The 16,478-nt window shown below is 35.4% G+C and overlaps 1 protein-coding gene across 1 annotated transcript in view; it reads left to right on the top strand.

Annotated features, from left to right (window-relative positions):
- The window catches only part of LOC116756378, a 179,444-nt gene that overhangs the window by 60,731 nt on the left and 102,235 nt on the right, over positions 1–16,478 (top strand). Inside the window, exon 3 of the mRNA XM_032636632.1 lies at positions 14,706–14,803. Within this exon, the coding sequence (XP_032492523.1) occupies positions 14,706–14,803 (98 nt within the window). The remainder of the gene's footprint in view (positions 1–14,705; positions 14,804–16,478) is intronic.

Here is a 16,478-nt window from a genome sequence, read left to right as displayed (position 1 = left end):
GATTTTTTTTCCCCCCTGAGGCCTTTTTCTCTCATTCTCAAACAATCCACTCCCCTCTCCTCCATCTCCAACTAATAGCATTTTCTTGTTGCCATCATTTTTCCTTATTTATTTGGTTGAGAATTGACACTGTTAATGACAGTGGGTTTTTAAAGAGTTGTGTTAAACATTTTTGATTGTCTTTAAATTTGTTCTTATTTTTCTAATACAACGTTTTTGTCTTTTTTCGAAATATTTGGCTAATGGCTTCCATTGTATTTGATTCTGGAAGTTGATGGGGAGATCTTTGAAGAAGAGAAAACATAGAAGGAGTACATATTTTATAACTGTAAACCAATACTTTCAGAAGAGTAACAGCATTTCTTTTCCTACCAATGGCACAGGATGTGGCAGGCCAAGAGAAGCCTGGGACCAAAGCTGATTTAGGCTGATAAGAGGTGACAGATAATGAGGGTCTCTGCAAACACAGAGCTTTAAGCAGAAAATTAGCTACCTTGGAGAGAATATAAATTCTCAAATAATAGAAGGTGGAGTCTAATTTTAAGTCAGGGAAGCCCCTGAAAGCAGAAGTGAGTAGGTTCCAGCTACTAAGAAGCTGGCAGAAAAGGGAAGTTGTAGGAAGGAGGGAGAAGGAAACACTAGGCAGATTGACCCAGGGATGGATCCTCTGTGTCACAAAAATGTATTTGGTCTGAGTAGCCAACACAGCAGGTCCTGACCACTGAAACAAGGGCAGGGTTGAGAAACACTGTCCAGGTTCAGGGCATTTCTGCTTGAGTGTGAGGAAACAAGGAATGGCTGGTTTTCTTGGCAGCCAGTGTAAAGCAATGTTTCCCACATCACTGTTATAATTATTATAGTAATTATTGTTGATTGTGGCAGAGAAGCTAATCTAAATCTCATATTTTGAATAATGGCATTTTCTAACATCCAGTCCAAGAGAAACTGTTGTTATTACCGCAGCCTTTGAAACCTTTGCAAGATTCCTTGGGCACCAGAACAATTTCTGATATCCAGGGCTTTTAAAAGCTTTTTGGCTATTGTCACATAGTCTTTAGCTAGTTAGGAAGCCCCCCAAATTTTCTTTTTTAAAGGTGACCATGGATCATGTTGAGAGAGTAACATTTGCAGATACTGGTACGTGTCCATAGTCCCTTATCTATAATTCTGAACTTTAAAAAGTTCAGAGGGGGGAGGGAGGGAACTCACACTTTTTAAATAAAAAATTAAGTAAAGGTGTATTTAATTAAGGCAGCAAAATCTGACTTGAACTTAACTCAGTTGGTCGCAAATCCAGAACTGAGTTTATGTGAGGCTATTTGTAGGCTTTATGTTTCCCATGTGTGAATACTACTATATTTTACTGCAGAAATATTTATGTGTTTGATTCTCAGGTGCTGCCCCAGTCACCTCTGGGGATATCACATCATATATGCTATATGCACTATATTACCTTTCTAAAATTAAAAGCAAAATACATATATATCAGTGCTGAAATTCTGCTAGCCCCAGTGGTTTTGAGTGAGAGGTATTGTGTCTGTTAGTAGTTTTAGTCATGTGACCCTGGGGTCACATACTTAGTAACTGTTAACTGTGATAGGCCTCATCATCCTGGAGAGAGTAATACAGGCAGTCTGTAATTTGTATATCAGTTTTTTCACTCAGAATTGCTTTATCATAGAAATGCTGTTTTACCTGGTGGTTATGCTTGGTGGTATTATGTCCCTTTAATCAATCCATAGTGTATTTAAGGCATAATATTAGCAGTGTTTCTATAGAAAATATTTTTAAATTGTACCTATCTCCTTTACTCCATCTTGGCCAGCCCTCAAACATAAACACACCCCTACTGCAGCCTTCATGTGACTTCTGAGTCTCACTTATCCCATCATGCAACAAGAGTAGCCATTCCAACAGGCCCAGACCATTGCTAAAGGCTCCTTTAACCAAGAGGATGCAGGGTGGAGATGGAGTTCTTTTTGCTTCTTCTGGCTTCCCTATCATTCTTTTCATCTTTAGACTCTAGGAACTGCCCTGCCTAATCCTTTTCCATTTATACCGTCTGTAATTCTCATGTTTATTTGGAAGTAATGCAGCTATTTTCCCGTCTTTCTTATGTACCACTTTACCTTTGTCTTTAATTTTGAACTATCCACTTAACTCTTCTTTGTCTTTCAATTTTCCTTTCATAAAAAAGTTTTTATTCAAAACTACATGATAGGTGAGCTATTAAGTAACTGACACCAGGAAGAAAGAATATTAGAGCACTACTACCAAGAAGTTAGAAAAGCTAGAAGCATGGCTTCTTGTCCATCATGACCTTTTAGTTTCTTGCAGATTATTAGTTTATATGACAAGTCAGTTTGCGAAGGAATACACCCATTAGTACCTTTTCCTATAAATGGTTTCCCAATTTCACTCTGTCCTGTATGTATACACATAATGTACATATTGGTACACTGCTTTTAAGCAAATATCCTGGAAACTATCCATGCAAACAAGTATCTTTTCTTAGAAAGTAATCATATGAGAGGCTATGTACTTATTTCAGTGCTGTTGCTTTGCTTAAATACTTTTGGAACTCCTTAGGTTGTCTAAACAGTATGACATCATTTTGAATGTTATCTGTATTATCAGTCATTTTTTGAGGGCTAAGTTTGAATTAACAAGCAACTGTCTGTCTGAGTAATGTCTAATAAGCAAAGTTTTGTTTTTGTGCTTTGTTTCTTGGTCAAAAACAAGTGAAAGTTTAAAATCAGTAGAATTCTGTTAGGCTTTTAAATAGATTCTTACAGTAGTTCTAGAAGAGAAGGTTCAAAGCTATTCGGAACAATGTAGACCTGTAATCCTATACTTTGTTTTTCGGGGGTTTTTGGCCACACCCTGTGGCATGTGGGATCTTAGTTCCCCGACTAGGGATCTAGGGATCAAAACCATGCCCCCTGCAGTGGGAGCATGGAGTTTTAACCACTGGACTGTGAGGGAAGTCCCTGTAATCCTGTACTTTGAATAGAGCAACATTTATTTGGTGTATAGGTTTTTGTACGTTGATTTAAAATACATGCTATTCTTAGGTTTATTATTTTGTAACATTTGAACATTCAGATACAGACACTAAATGATATGGGATTATTAGGAAATTGAAGCTATGGAAATTCAGATACAAAAGAAAGAGTTTTCTTGAAAACTTAGCATGTTTCAATTCTTCTTTCATTGCTTTGAGCTGATGAGTTTATCTGGAAGAGCAGAAGAGACTGATCTAGAATAACATTTTATTAAGTACCCACAAAATAATGGGTAATTACTGGGTATTATATATTAATTATCTTGTTTAATCTTCATAACAGTTTTGGAGATACTTACTCTATTCCCTTTTATAGATGAGGAAATTGAGATCCAGAGAACTGAAGATTTTACCATGTCCTTGATCACATGGCTAATAGGTAACAGAGCCTTCTGAGCCTCTGACTTTTGTTTTTAGCCCTAAATTTTTTAGACCATGCCTACTATCCTTTGACCAATTAGTGGTATATTCTATTATTATATAGTGAGACAGTGAGACCTTTTCTTACAAATACAATGCCATCAGATTAATTACAGTATTCATTATTTGTACTCCAATGGCAGAATTTTTCAGTATGGTGTATTGGAGGTCTTCGCTTACAGAAAACTCTCCAAACTATTTACCCCATCCCAGATGATACTATGTGATTGACTTGGCCCCTGAGTATCTATCTACCCTCATTTGCAATCCAAATTAACCTATTTCTTGACGCACCAAACTTGTTTCTCCTTTAGGACATTTACACAAGTTGTTCCCTCTACCTAGAATGTTCTTCTCTCAGTCTTTCTATAGGTGGCTCTTGTTAGTCAGATCTCAGCTTAAATGTTAACTCCTTAGAAAAGTCTTCTCCAACCACCACCAAATCTAAAGAAATCACTTAAATCACATTACCTTGTTTTAATTCTGTTTATGGCATTTACTACTATCCTGTATTTTTCTGTTTGTTTATGTATTTATTGTCCCCCTAACTAATAGAATGTAAGCTCCATGAGAGCAGGAACCTTGTCTATCTTGTTTACCAGAACCTTAAACAGCCTAGCCAAGAAATAGCTGTAGGAATAAATGAATGAATTGTGTCTAGAAAATATAACAGATTATTCAGATTACAGAAAACTAGGAATAATATAGATTTAGAGATATTTGGACCAGTGGTTCTCATAGCCTGCTAAAATAACCTGGCTAGCAGCATCAGCATCACCTGGAACTTTGATAGAAAAGCAAATTCCAAAGACCTAGCCAAGAGCTATTGAATCAGAAACTCTGGAGGTGGGACCTCGCAGTCTATTTTTTATTAAAACAGAGACCAGCTGCTCCAAAGAGTAATTAAAATTTTAATAAGTTGCAGACAAAGTTTGATCAAAGAAGTGCATTGGCATTCTAAGGATTAGTATAATCTAGTATCTCCTATAGATCTTAGAAGGAAAATTAAGTACAGAGCCCTGTATTTGAAGCCCATTGCTCTAAACTGAAGGTTTACTCAGGGACATTAAAATATTTTCACAATCCCACTTAAATTTTATCTGTCTTGAAATATTGATTTCTATTGTCATTTTCATATGTACCCATTAAGTAGTGTTCAGCTAAGTTTAGTGGTATGAGTACATATAAAGTAGTTCAAAAAAAAGAATGAATCCAGAATGGCATCTGCATTGATATTTTGAGATACTGATTTTTTTCTATCCGGCACGGTACCAAAGCCTTATCTTTTTTGATCTAGAAGAGAATATTGTAAAAAATAATATGCTTAATTCTCTAAAAGTCTAACCATTTTTGAAGAGGAAGAAATGTATTGTAACTTATGGAATGGCAGCCACAGCCAGGTACATACAAGTATCAGAGCTAATAGGTATAGAATCAGCTATTCAGAGAGTAAGATAAGTGACTTGACCAAAATTCCATGGGTACTGTGCCAGTGAAAGGCTTGAAACCTAAGTGTGTCTATTTCCAAAGCCAGTGCTTTTTCTACCATTGGATGCTGCCTCGTAATGCCAGTGTAAAAGACCAGGTGAATCATCTTAAAACATTACTGGAAGCTAGCAGGGTATAAATAATAAATGAAAAATAAAATTACCACAAGTTATACTCTTTCTTCACTAAATATAGTTAAAAGGTTAACATTACTCTCAGCATATGCCTAATCACTTGAAAATGTTGGATCACAATTAAGAAATCCAGATTCAGCAACTCTTTTTGACAGGTGGGAAAATGTTGTTTGTCATAGAAATGTTCATTTTCAAAATCTTGAAAGAACACAGTGAATATTAAGATAACATTATTTAAAGAAGTATTTGAGACTGAACAAATTTCCCCATATTCTATTGCTTTAGAAATTAAAACTACTTCCTTATGTTATTTTTACATTAGATCTTGAAGAGAATACAAAATTAAATGTAATTGCTAGGAAATGATTTATAGCTGGCCGCCTGTCATTTTATATTATTGGTTGCATTATTTAATCCCTTTAATACATATACAATCTGTATTTAAGTAAAAAGTACACTTGATTTATTTAGTATTAAGGTGCTTTAGTAATATAGGGTGTATTTTAAGGAAATACCTTTATTTGAAGACTTTATTTTCAGGTGCTTAAAATTTATTCCTTTCTTATGAAAGGTGGGAACATTTAATAATTAGATTGAACATTTATAAAGTGTTTTGAGAGTGTGTAGAATAGTATAAATACAAATTACTTATTATAAGCAATATATGTCCCCATGCATAATACTCATTTTTAAATTAATTCCATTAATTTGAGTTAGATTATTTTTGAAGTATTCTTGCTACCTTCAACAGAGTTGGAAAAAAAAAAAATTTCAGAGTGAAGAAGCAGTTTTTCAGTGTTTGCAAGTGTTAAATGTTAATTGGGATCCCTGAGCTATAAAGCCACCAAGTGTGGAAGAAGGGAAATTGAAGTACCCTTTTCTTCTTAAAAGAGAATATAGAAAGTCATTGAAATATTGTTAAGAGTTAAAAGAGCAATATTATCAAATTTTAATTACCCCAGGACAAATTGTATAATCAGTTTAACATTTACACTTTTCCTTTTCTTTCTTTCTTTGATATGCTTTTGACTATTTAAGAGCTAATTACAAGAGAACAGAGAAGGAAAAGGAAAATGATGCAGACAGACTATGAACATTTAACCTGGTAATTTGTTAGACGTTCTGGAAAAAATGGGGGATAAATTACTGAAAAATCTATAGAACTATAAAGTATTGTTCTTCTTTATCTTAAAGCAGTGGTTCTCAACTCCTCATTGCACATTGCACAATGTTTGGAGATATTTTTGATTGTCCTCACCTGAGAGTAGCAAGATATTACTACTGGCATCTAGTGGGTAGAGGTCAGATATGCTGCGGTAAACATCTTACAGTGCACAAGACAGCCCCCAACAACAAAGAGTTATCCAGTCCAAAAATATCAGTAGTGTTAGGCTGAGAAACTCTGCTGTAGAAAGAGACACACCTCTCTCAAAACTAATATAAATACAGAGAGATTATGCATAAGGCCATACAACTACTAAATGAAGTGGCCAGAACTTAAACTTGGATCTGCTGATGCCAGGCATTGTGCTTTCCTTGGCTCTTATTGTCCTTAGAATCAAAATTTCATTTATCTTTGGAGAATTATGGTGGAGTGGAGGAGGAACAAGAGAATCATCAGAGTCAATGCTATGTCTCCATTTCTGTTATGTTCCTCTTAATTGTAGTATAATTGGGTTTATATTTTGTTTTTTTTTTTAGATGTCTTATTTATGCAGTCTCTGGTAGTACCCTTTGTTTTGGAATTGATAGCTTCAATTTTTCCGCATTAAAAACTTAATCGAGGGCTTCCCTGGTGGCGCAGTGGTTGAGAGTCCGCCTGCCGATGCAGGGGACACGGGTTCGTGCCCCGGTCCGGGAAGTTCCCACATGCCGCGGAGCGGCTGGGCACGTGAGCCATGGCCGCTGAGCCTGGGCGTCCGGAGCCTGTGCTCCACAACGGGAGAGGCCACAACAGTGAGAGGCCCGAGTACCGCAAAAAAAAAAATTCTTATACATTTATGGTATGCCTTTCTAGATGCCTTGAATTGAAAAAACATTGATAGTATGTATCGATTAAGTTTTTTCTTTTTTTTTAGGGTTTAGTTTAGTGAAAAAAATTAAAACAGGATACAAAATATATATAGCTGCTTTTGACAAAAAATAAAAGATATAGAAAAAATACTGGCAGATAAAATATCTGGTATATAGTATTACTTACAAATTCAAACTGGTGGTACTACAGTATTCTACTAAACAAAGTAGGTTATATTGATCCATTCATTCATGTACCAAAATATTTTCTTAATGCCTTGTAAGTTTCAAGCACTATGCTACATTCTAGACATAAGGCAGGGAACAGGAGAAGCACAAAACTTTTCCTTAAAATTCTAAGAGTCTTATCTGGGCAGACAGACAGGTAAGCAATAACAAACTATGTTAGGTAGTAAAGGAGTCCTGTGGGAGTATATAGCAGAAGCCCTGTATTGTTATTAGTAAGTGTAGGCTAGGTTAATCTTGGTAGCAAATTAACCCAGATATCTCAGTAATTTATTACACAAGGAATTTGCTTTTCACACAAGTAAGATCCAGTTTATATCAGGCATTTCTCCTCCATCTTGCTTCTTCAGGTGGCTTCTTCAGTTGTCATGACAGAGGAAGTAGGAAGTAGAGAATTGGACATTTTTAAGGACAGTCCTGTAAGTTGTTTACTTCTATTTCCTCTCATCTTACTGGCCAGAAATCAGCCTCATTCCCCCAACCTTACTGGAAGGCATGCTAGCAAATGCAGAGGAGGTACATTTGACTATTGGTTGAGCACCAGCTCTGCCACTGGCCTATACCACAGACTGGACATAGGAAAGGCCTCCCTGGAAGCTGTGGCATTTAAATTGAGACCTGAAAAATAAGTAGTTACCTAGACCAGTAAAGACATGGAAAAATTATTTCAGGTAGGAATAATCTTGTTCCAATGCCTAGAGGAGAGAGAAGGATGACCCTTCAAAGAACTGGAAATTCAGTATTTGAGCTTTGAATGTAGGGGGAGGGCAGGCAGGGGCACATTCATGAAGGACTTTATAAGTTGTGTTAAGGTATTTTAAAATTATTCTGAAGGCGAGGAGAAGCCACTGGAAGGTTTAAAGCATGATAAAGTTTGAGCAATGTGAGTAGAGTAATGTAATAAAGTTTGCATTTTAGAAAAGTCATTCTGGTTGCAGTGAAGAGTATGGATTGAAGGAGAGCAAGATTGTAGGTGCGAGGCCAGTTAAGAATCTCCAGTATCAGTCCAGTTAAGCAATGATGGTGACCTGTAGGAAGAATAGGGATAGAAAGTAATAGATTGGAGAGATATTTAAGAGTTATAGTTGTTGGAATTTAGTAGTTCATTGGAAAAACAGTAATAAGTGAGTTATTTGGGGGATGGGGAGTGATTAATTCAGTTTGAGATATTTTGAGTTCGAGACATATAAACCATCAGAGTGTTTCTGTCTGAATGAAAGATTTGAATACATAGATATGTCTAGAAATCCGAAGAGAGATCTGAGCTGAAGATACAGATTTGGGATTTATCAGCATTTAGATCATACTTAAGCCACAAGAGTAGGTGAGTTTGTATATGCATACTGTAAGAAGGAAAGAGGGCCTGTGGCAGAGCCCTATGGACAACATTTAAGGCAGAGGTTTTTAATTTTCACAGTGTCTGTGAAAAAAGACGGAGAAGGAGAAAAGAAGGAGGAAAAAAGGGTACTACCTGGAAAGAACCTGAGACTGGAGGAGAGCTCTTTTAATAATTGGAGAGACTTAAGCATGTTTAACTGCTAGGGGTAATAGAGGGACTGAACAAATTAGCAACAGAAATGATAAACAGGTAAGAGGATTGAGACTAAAAAGCCAGAGCACGAAAAGAAATACCTTTCCATACTAAGAGGAGGGAAGAAGAAATGTTGGAAATCTATGAATAGTAGTTTGTAGCATTGGTGGTAGAAAATTGAGGGAACTGAGTTCTCATCTCATCTAAGGGCAGTGATTTTTTTTTTTTCCTATTAGCCAGCACTTTATATGCTCTGCTGGGAGTGAGGGAAGAGCTGGTAAGCACAGAGTTTTTAGAGAAGTGATGAATGTTTGAAACAATCACTAGGGAGAGGTTGAGAGAGCTAAAGAGGAAAAGCTAATAGGATTACCAGGCATCATTGAGGCCCAAATTGAGGGTGCTTACCAAGGATTTATGGTGGCCACTATCTGTAGAGTTTTATATTCTGTAATTTTTCTGTTGAAGCACTCAGGAACCCAGATACAATGGAAGGACAGAGAGGCAGGGGAATTGAATATATTGACAGGGGAGTGGCTTACGTGATGTACAACGCAATAAAAACAGAGTAGGGAAGGCAGTAAAGAGAAAGAACAAAAGGTAGAAAGTAGCCAATGAAATGGTCTTCAATTTTTTAACAAATACCATCGATGTATATATGTATTTATAAATTATATGTATTTACCTGTATGCTCATATACTTTATATAAAGCTTATTAAAAATATATTAAATTACATAAGTATAATAAAATCTACTTTGTATAACCTGCAACCTACTTTATATGTTCTACAAAAATATAAACTATAAAAATATAAAATATAAATAATGAAAGATTTAAAAGTTCTAAGACTTTTGTCTTGTACTCTACAGGATTGTCTTACACTTGTCTTACAAGTGTATTGTAAGACACTTGTCTTACAATTGTCTTACACTTCCTACTTTGGAGATGACTTGCCTTGAGAATATATATATATTGGATTGTAATTAGAAGAGAATGCTGGGATGTTGGGAGGTCATGGTCAGAGAGTAGGATGTCTAAATTTATTATTTTGAGGGTAGAGCAGTAATGACATCTGGGACATGTCCATGGAAAAAAATGGTAGATTGAATCACTAAGAAAAATCAAGAAATGGAAGACAAGTATGGGGTTATTAATGTAGCATATTGTGGTTACTCTGGTTGATTGCAACTTTGGGGTAAAAATAAAAGCCTATGAGCCAGGTGCAAGGGCATAAAAAAATGAAAGAAGTTTTTGAAGAGGAAGTTATCTAGTAGGTGACAACGAGGAAGAGGGATAAATATACAAGTCTGCAAAAAGCATAGACTTGTACTCCTTGAGAGACTTTTTGTATACACTACCTGCAGTAGACAATGAATGCTGAAAGATATTCCTAACTCAAAAGTAACTCTTTACTGGGTAATTTGTTTAAGGAAACAAGTCCCTCATCTCCCATTGATAATCCCTGGGGAGGGATAAAGTGATTCATACTCTAGAGTTAATTGTTATAATTAAATTGATACTTAGTTTAAATCAGTACTAAGGAATGGAAGCAAAAACTTCCAAGAATTGGAGCATAATTTTGGAATCTTTAGTCAGATGTCCTTTTTTTCTCTCCAGAAAATTGGGATCCATCTTACACTTCTATCAATTCATGAATGCGTTTATATGGTAGTTTTTATAATGATATTATTTCATGTAGATTAATGTTTAGATTAATGAAAAGAAAAAAATGTATGAAATCAGTACTGTCTTGAAAACTGCCGGGTGTATGATCCTAAGTATGGGACATTTTTAATGGCAGACCTGGATAAATTAGGAGATTTTGAATTTCTGGAGGTTATCATGAGGGTCTACAAACCAAGGTAACATGAGGAAATGAAAGTGTGTGTCAGGAGAGAAAGGTAAGACAAACTGAGGAAGAACCGAGTCTGATTTGCAGAATTTTCTGAAACCAGAATGGAGACTGTTTTGTCTCTGAAGTTCATCAGACCCTATGACTTTAGCTGCTAACTTCATTGTGTCTTTGTTCATTCCCGTCTAACCTGCAGTTTCTGAATATCTACTTTCTCCAGCTTTCCAGGGTCTCGCCTTTCAGTCCTTTATAGCAGGGTAGAGGTAGAGAGAAGCATTCGTTCATTCATATACTCATTTATCAAGATGATTTTTATTGATCATCCATCACTACTTGATGCTGGGTATGCAGTAGTAAATAAGAAAGTTCATACCCTCAAGGAGTTTACAGGCTAGTAGGATGGAGGGATAAATAACTGGAACATAGTGTGATAAATTCACTATAATCTAATAGAAGGGGCACCTAAATCCATTCCTTAGCAGTCAGATGAGTCTTCTGGGAGAATGTGACATTTCATGTAAGACCTAAGACCTTTGAGGAGATGAAGATCAGAGTGAGTGTTGGGTCACAGGGGAGGATGAATGTTCAGGCTGAGAGAATAGAATAGAATGTCCCTAATGCAAGAGAAAGCAAGAGCCATATATTGACTGGGAAAATCAGATGTTAACCCCCCCGTCTTCCCCGTCTCCATCATTAGAGATATACACAGATTTTCATACAAGTACAAACCTCTATACATAGGCCTCAAATGCCAGAGTCTCAAACTTGCATGTATGGAAGTACCTTATTCCAGTTATCTAATGGTGCATAACAAATTACCCAAAACTAATGGGATAGAACATACATTTATTATACTCACAGATTCTGGGTCAGGATTTCAGACAGGGCATAGTGGGGATGGTTTGTCTCAATTCCATGATGTTTGGGGTCCAGCTTGAGGATTGGAAGTCTGTGAGAGCTAAAGTCATCTGCGTCATTGTTCATTCAACTTTTTAGCAATTAATTTCGGATGTTGGCTTGGGGAATTAATTTTTCTCTAAAAGGACTACTTTGTATGGTCTCCTCATGGGCTAGTTTGAGTTTCCTCATAGCATGGGGACCAGGACCCAAAAGCAAGTGTCTCAAGAAGAAGAAAATTAGGTGGAAGTTTTATATACTTTTTATGATCTAACCTCAGGTGACCTAATCATCTTTACCATATTCTACTTGTTAGAACAGTCATGGGCTCATGTTGAAGGGAAGGGAAAATACCACCTACCTCTCAGTGGGAGGAGTGTCAGTCACATTGTAAGAAGAGAATGTGGGAAAGGATTGATTTATTGATTAGCATCTTTGGAAGGTACAATCTTGCATATTCCTCACTTAAGAATGTTCACAAATAAGATCAAATCTATGTTCCACTGCACCAGTAACAGTCATTAATTTCCCTTTATAGTTCACCTGTCGGTTATTCATCCACGATATCTTTGACATTACTTTTGAGGTATTTTATAAATGTTAGTAGCTCCATCCTGTCCAATAAGTGCAAAAGCAGAAAAGAAGGCTAGACATGGTTCAAAGAAAAATCAACAAAGTTTTAAAATTAAAACAGAGATAAAGCTACAATATAACTAATGCTTGTATGCTGTCACCTTAAACATATAAATAAATGAAATTAAATGCACATCCTTTCAGAACCTAAAATAAATTTAAGTAAAGGAACTTCAGTACTACTTTACCATCTTTATGCTTGCTAGCTAGCTTAGGAGAGTGTTGGGTTTTTTTTTTTAACCTCATTTTATTTCACTATACTGACTACTAGCCTCAGCTATAATATAAACTGAATACTAAACTTTTTAAAAATTGTGTTCTTTCAGTAAAAATAGATGTTAAGTTTTAAACTACAACTCATTACATTTCTCTTTGTTTTTCTTTTTTGGTCCTGATTTTCCCATGTGTAGATTTGTCTTATGTGTGTTTGTGTAAGGTATGTATGTGTACTCACACATGCGTGTATATGCATACACAAATACGTTGAACACTCTCTATATACATACATAATACATACCCATAAATGCAAATCAAGCTCTTTGTTGTTTCACTTAGCCTATGTTAACCATTCACAGAATCCTCCAATTTAAAGTGATCCAGGTGGGCCTGAATTAAATTAGAAGGAAAATGTTTAAAAGTCATGTATCTAGTCTTGTTTTCAAGTTTGCTGTTCTAATCCATCCCATCCTCCTTTCTTCTGCCTCAAAAATATTGTAGGAACAAGGTTGATCTGGGCATGAAGTTAAACAGGATATTGCTTTCATCTACTTCAGCCAAATCTCAAAGTCACTGACCTAAGAAAGACCTCCCCATCTACTTTGATAAAAAGCAGAGTTGAAAATGGTAATGTCCACTATTTTTTGCTAGTTGCTGTACATTTGTTACCTCATTTAATCCTCCAAAGAGTGTATGTTATTCTGTTTATTTCAAGAGAAGAAAGCAAAAGGCTAGAAGAAATGAAGTAGCTTGTCTGTTACACAGCTATGACATAGTAGTGACAATAAGATTCTAGCCAGATCCGTCTAACTCCAAATGCTGAGTTCTTTCAATTTAGTATCAGTACCTGTAGTTTTTCTGTAATATTTCTCAGCTGAGTATTTTGACTTTGATGTAACATTTATGTGAGTGATCAGAATCGCTTGTTTTATTCAGCTAGCTGAATATATAAACCTGGATTGTTTGTAGTAGGCATTTACAAAGCAGAAGACTTATAAGAACAGAACATTGGCCCTACTAGGAGCTCACAGTCTGTTCATTGGCAAATCAAAGAAATTTTAAATTCAGACAAAAGAAACTATGGAAAGCATGATTTATTATGTTGTATAAGACTAGAACATTCCTACTCACCAAGAGAAGATAGATGGGAAAAATTTAATCAGAATATAAGTTCCTGTAAGAAAATAAAGCATTCTGTGAGAAATCAGACTGTTGCCTTAGAATAAATTCCTCATGTATCCATGTAAGCAGCATGAAGAAAATAAAATGTACATTGTCAACTTTTTCTTTACTGTACCAAAGCCAAACACAGCCCCAGCTGTGTTGCTACTTACTACTTGATCTTTCTATTATCTTGCTTTCCATCAGTGACTTTTTTCCTCTTCAGAGTAACAGCTATTCCTAATGGTAGAGTGCATTTCTTACAGAGATCAAAATTAATGTAATTGAAAACATTATGGCCTTGAAAATACTTTAATATTTAATTTAGTGGTTCATGGGTAAATGTTACTGGAGTCATAGAAAAGTTAGGATAGAAGTAGTGGTATAAGAAACAATCCCCAAAGCCAATCAGTCCTAGAAGAAGAGCCCAGGATAGTGGCCTTAGTTCAGGGAACCTTTTCAGGAAAACACACAACCTGTTGACGTTCTGATACATGCTGCATCCTAAGGTGGCAAGTTAGTACATGGAATAGTTTGGAAAGGTAGCCTCAGAATTCAGTGAAGTGCCCTTTCTTTGTTCTGGACCAGAGATACGCCCGACTTTCCCCTGACTTTCCCATCCCGTCATATATCCCTTGGCTTCTTATAATTTCTAGCTATGTCACTATATGGAAGACTGAAACAACATGGGCATGCTTTTTTTTTTTTAATTTCACTGTATTTTAGTCAAACATGGATGTCTAAAGTTTGATTTCAAAATAAATTTAAGGTATCTTGCCAGAGTTAGGAGAATAATTTAAACACATTATATAACTCACATTATTAAAGCTCATTTTTAGCATTATCCAATAGTAAATTTAAAATCCTTTTCTTTATGAAATAATTTTTGTGACAGGTGCCATGCTTGACCAGTGTAATGTAACATATTAATGCATGATGAGGTTGTAAGAGGGGGCATGAGGAGCTGTGACAGCAGTGGCCTGAGTTCCCTCCTCCTGGAATGGCCAGCCGTCTCCCCCTAGCTAACTCTAATTTCTTCTCTCATACACAGCTTAGAAGTCATCCCTTCTGCGGACATTCTCCGATCTTTTCATTTTGCATTAGGTGTACCTCCTCTGTGAACATCTGTAGTATCCTGTGCATACTCAGGTACTTCTCTTTATATATCTCTCTCTCCTTCACTGGACTGTAAAATTGTTGTGAGCTTCACTGTTTTTCATCTTTGTATCCTCAACATCTAAACTTGTGCCTCATACCTGGTAGGCACTAACATCTTTGTTGAATGAAGGCATACATGAAAAGATGAATATGAATAGATTTATAGGTATTTTATGAAGTGCACATTCATAGAAGGTTATGTTTCACAAGGAGAAAGCATTAACTCATTACCCATGAAACATTGTCTTGTTATGCTTCTTCATCCCATTCTGCAATATTATTTTTTGTTTCTTTGGATCTTTAACCTATTGCACTAAACAAAAAATAGTTACTACTTAAACTACATTTTGTAACTTTGTCATTAAGTTTTTAACACACAATATTGACTATTTGTAAAGGTTACTCTAAATTTTTTCAGAATTTTTAATTTGCAGTTGTATTATTTTGTGGCCAATTTTCCTCCCAAAGAATGTATCATTAGGTACTTAGTGGATGCAGTAGCAAAATAAGATTTGCCTTTTGGAGAAAATTTTACTTTGTGGAAGATTCTTTGGAATGTGTCTTTTTAAAGTTATGGGCTTTCTGATTTTAATCTAAAATTGGGTGAATAATATTTATAGTTTTTGTAACACCTTAGAGTTCACAGATTGCCTTATGTACTTTTTTATATAATCTTCAAATTAAATTGCTTGTGAGATAGCATAATACAAGATAATATGGGATATCATAAATAAGTAAACGAAGAATCATAGAGGTTAAATAACACCTTAGATTGTACAGCTGAATCTGGAATTTTATTTGTGAGGAGATTTTTACTGTTGATTCAGTTTCTTTAGTAGTTTTGTTCAGAATTTTCTATTTAATCTTGAATCAGTGGCAGTAAGCTATATTTTTCTAGTTTGTTCATTTCATCTGTCTTCAAATGTATTGCCATGAAGCTGTTTTAATATGCTCTTATTATTTTAATGTCTGCAGCATCTGTAGTTATGTAGTTTCTGACACTAGCTATTTCTGCATGCCTGCCCTTCCTCCTTCTCTTCCTCGCTTCCTCCCTCCCTCCCTTTTTTTCTTCCTTTCTTCCTTACAACTTTTTGCTGAATCTATCCAGAGGTTTGAAGTTCTACGCTTTTCAGAGAGTCAACTTTTAGCTTTCCCGTCACCTCTATTTTATCTTTATTTTCTATTTCATCAATTTCTGGGTCTTTATTTTAATTATTTCTTGTCCTTTGCTTTTTTCAACTCCTGTTTTTTCTTTTTTTTTTTTAAGTTTGTTGTGTTTCTTTTATAAAGCCTGTTTTATTGGATTCTCAGGTCACTAATTTTCGTCCTTTTCCATAGTAGGCATTTAAGGTTATAAAATTCTCTTCAGTTATTGATTTTCACATATACCACAGGTTTTCATATTAGGTTGTCACTTAGTTCTGAATATTTAGTTCCAATTTCCATTTTGAGTTATTTAGAAGTATGCTGCTTATTTTCAAAACAATTGAATTATTTCTAGTTATCTTTTTGTTATTAAATTCTATCTTAATCTCGTTGTTAAAGAATGTGGTTTGTATAATATCAATTATTTAACTTGCTGAGCCTTATTTTTGTGGCCTAGTTTGTGATCAGCTTTTGAAATGTTCTATTTTGGAAAAGTACTTGAAAATAATGTGTATTTTAC

Source organism: Phocoena sinus, chromosome 7, assembly GCF_008692025.1.
Source record: "Phocoena sinus isolate mPhoSin1 chromosome 7, mPhoSin1.pri, whole genome shotgun sequence".
Lineage (NCBI taxonomy): Eukaryota > Metazoa > Chordata > Mammalia > Artiodactyla > Phocoenidae > Phocoena > Phocoena sinus.
This window is presented reverse-complemented; position numbering and strand designations above follow the sequence as displayed.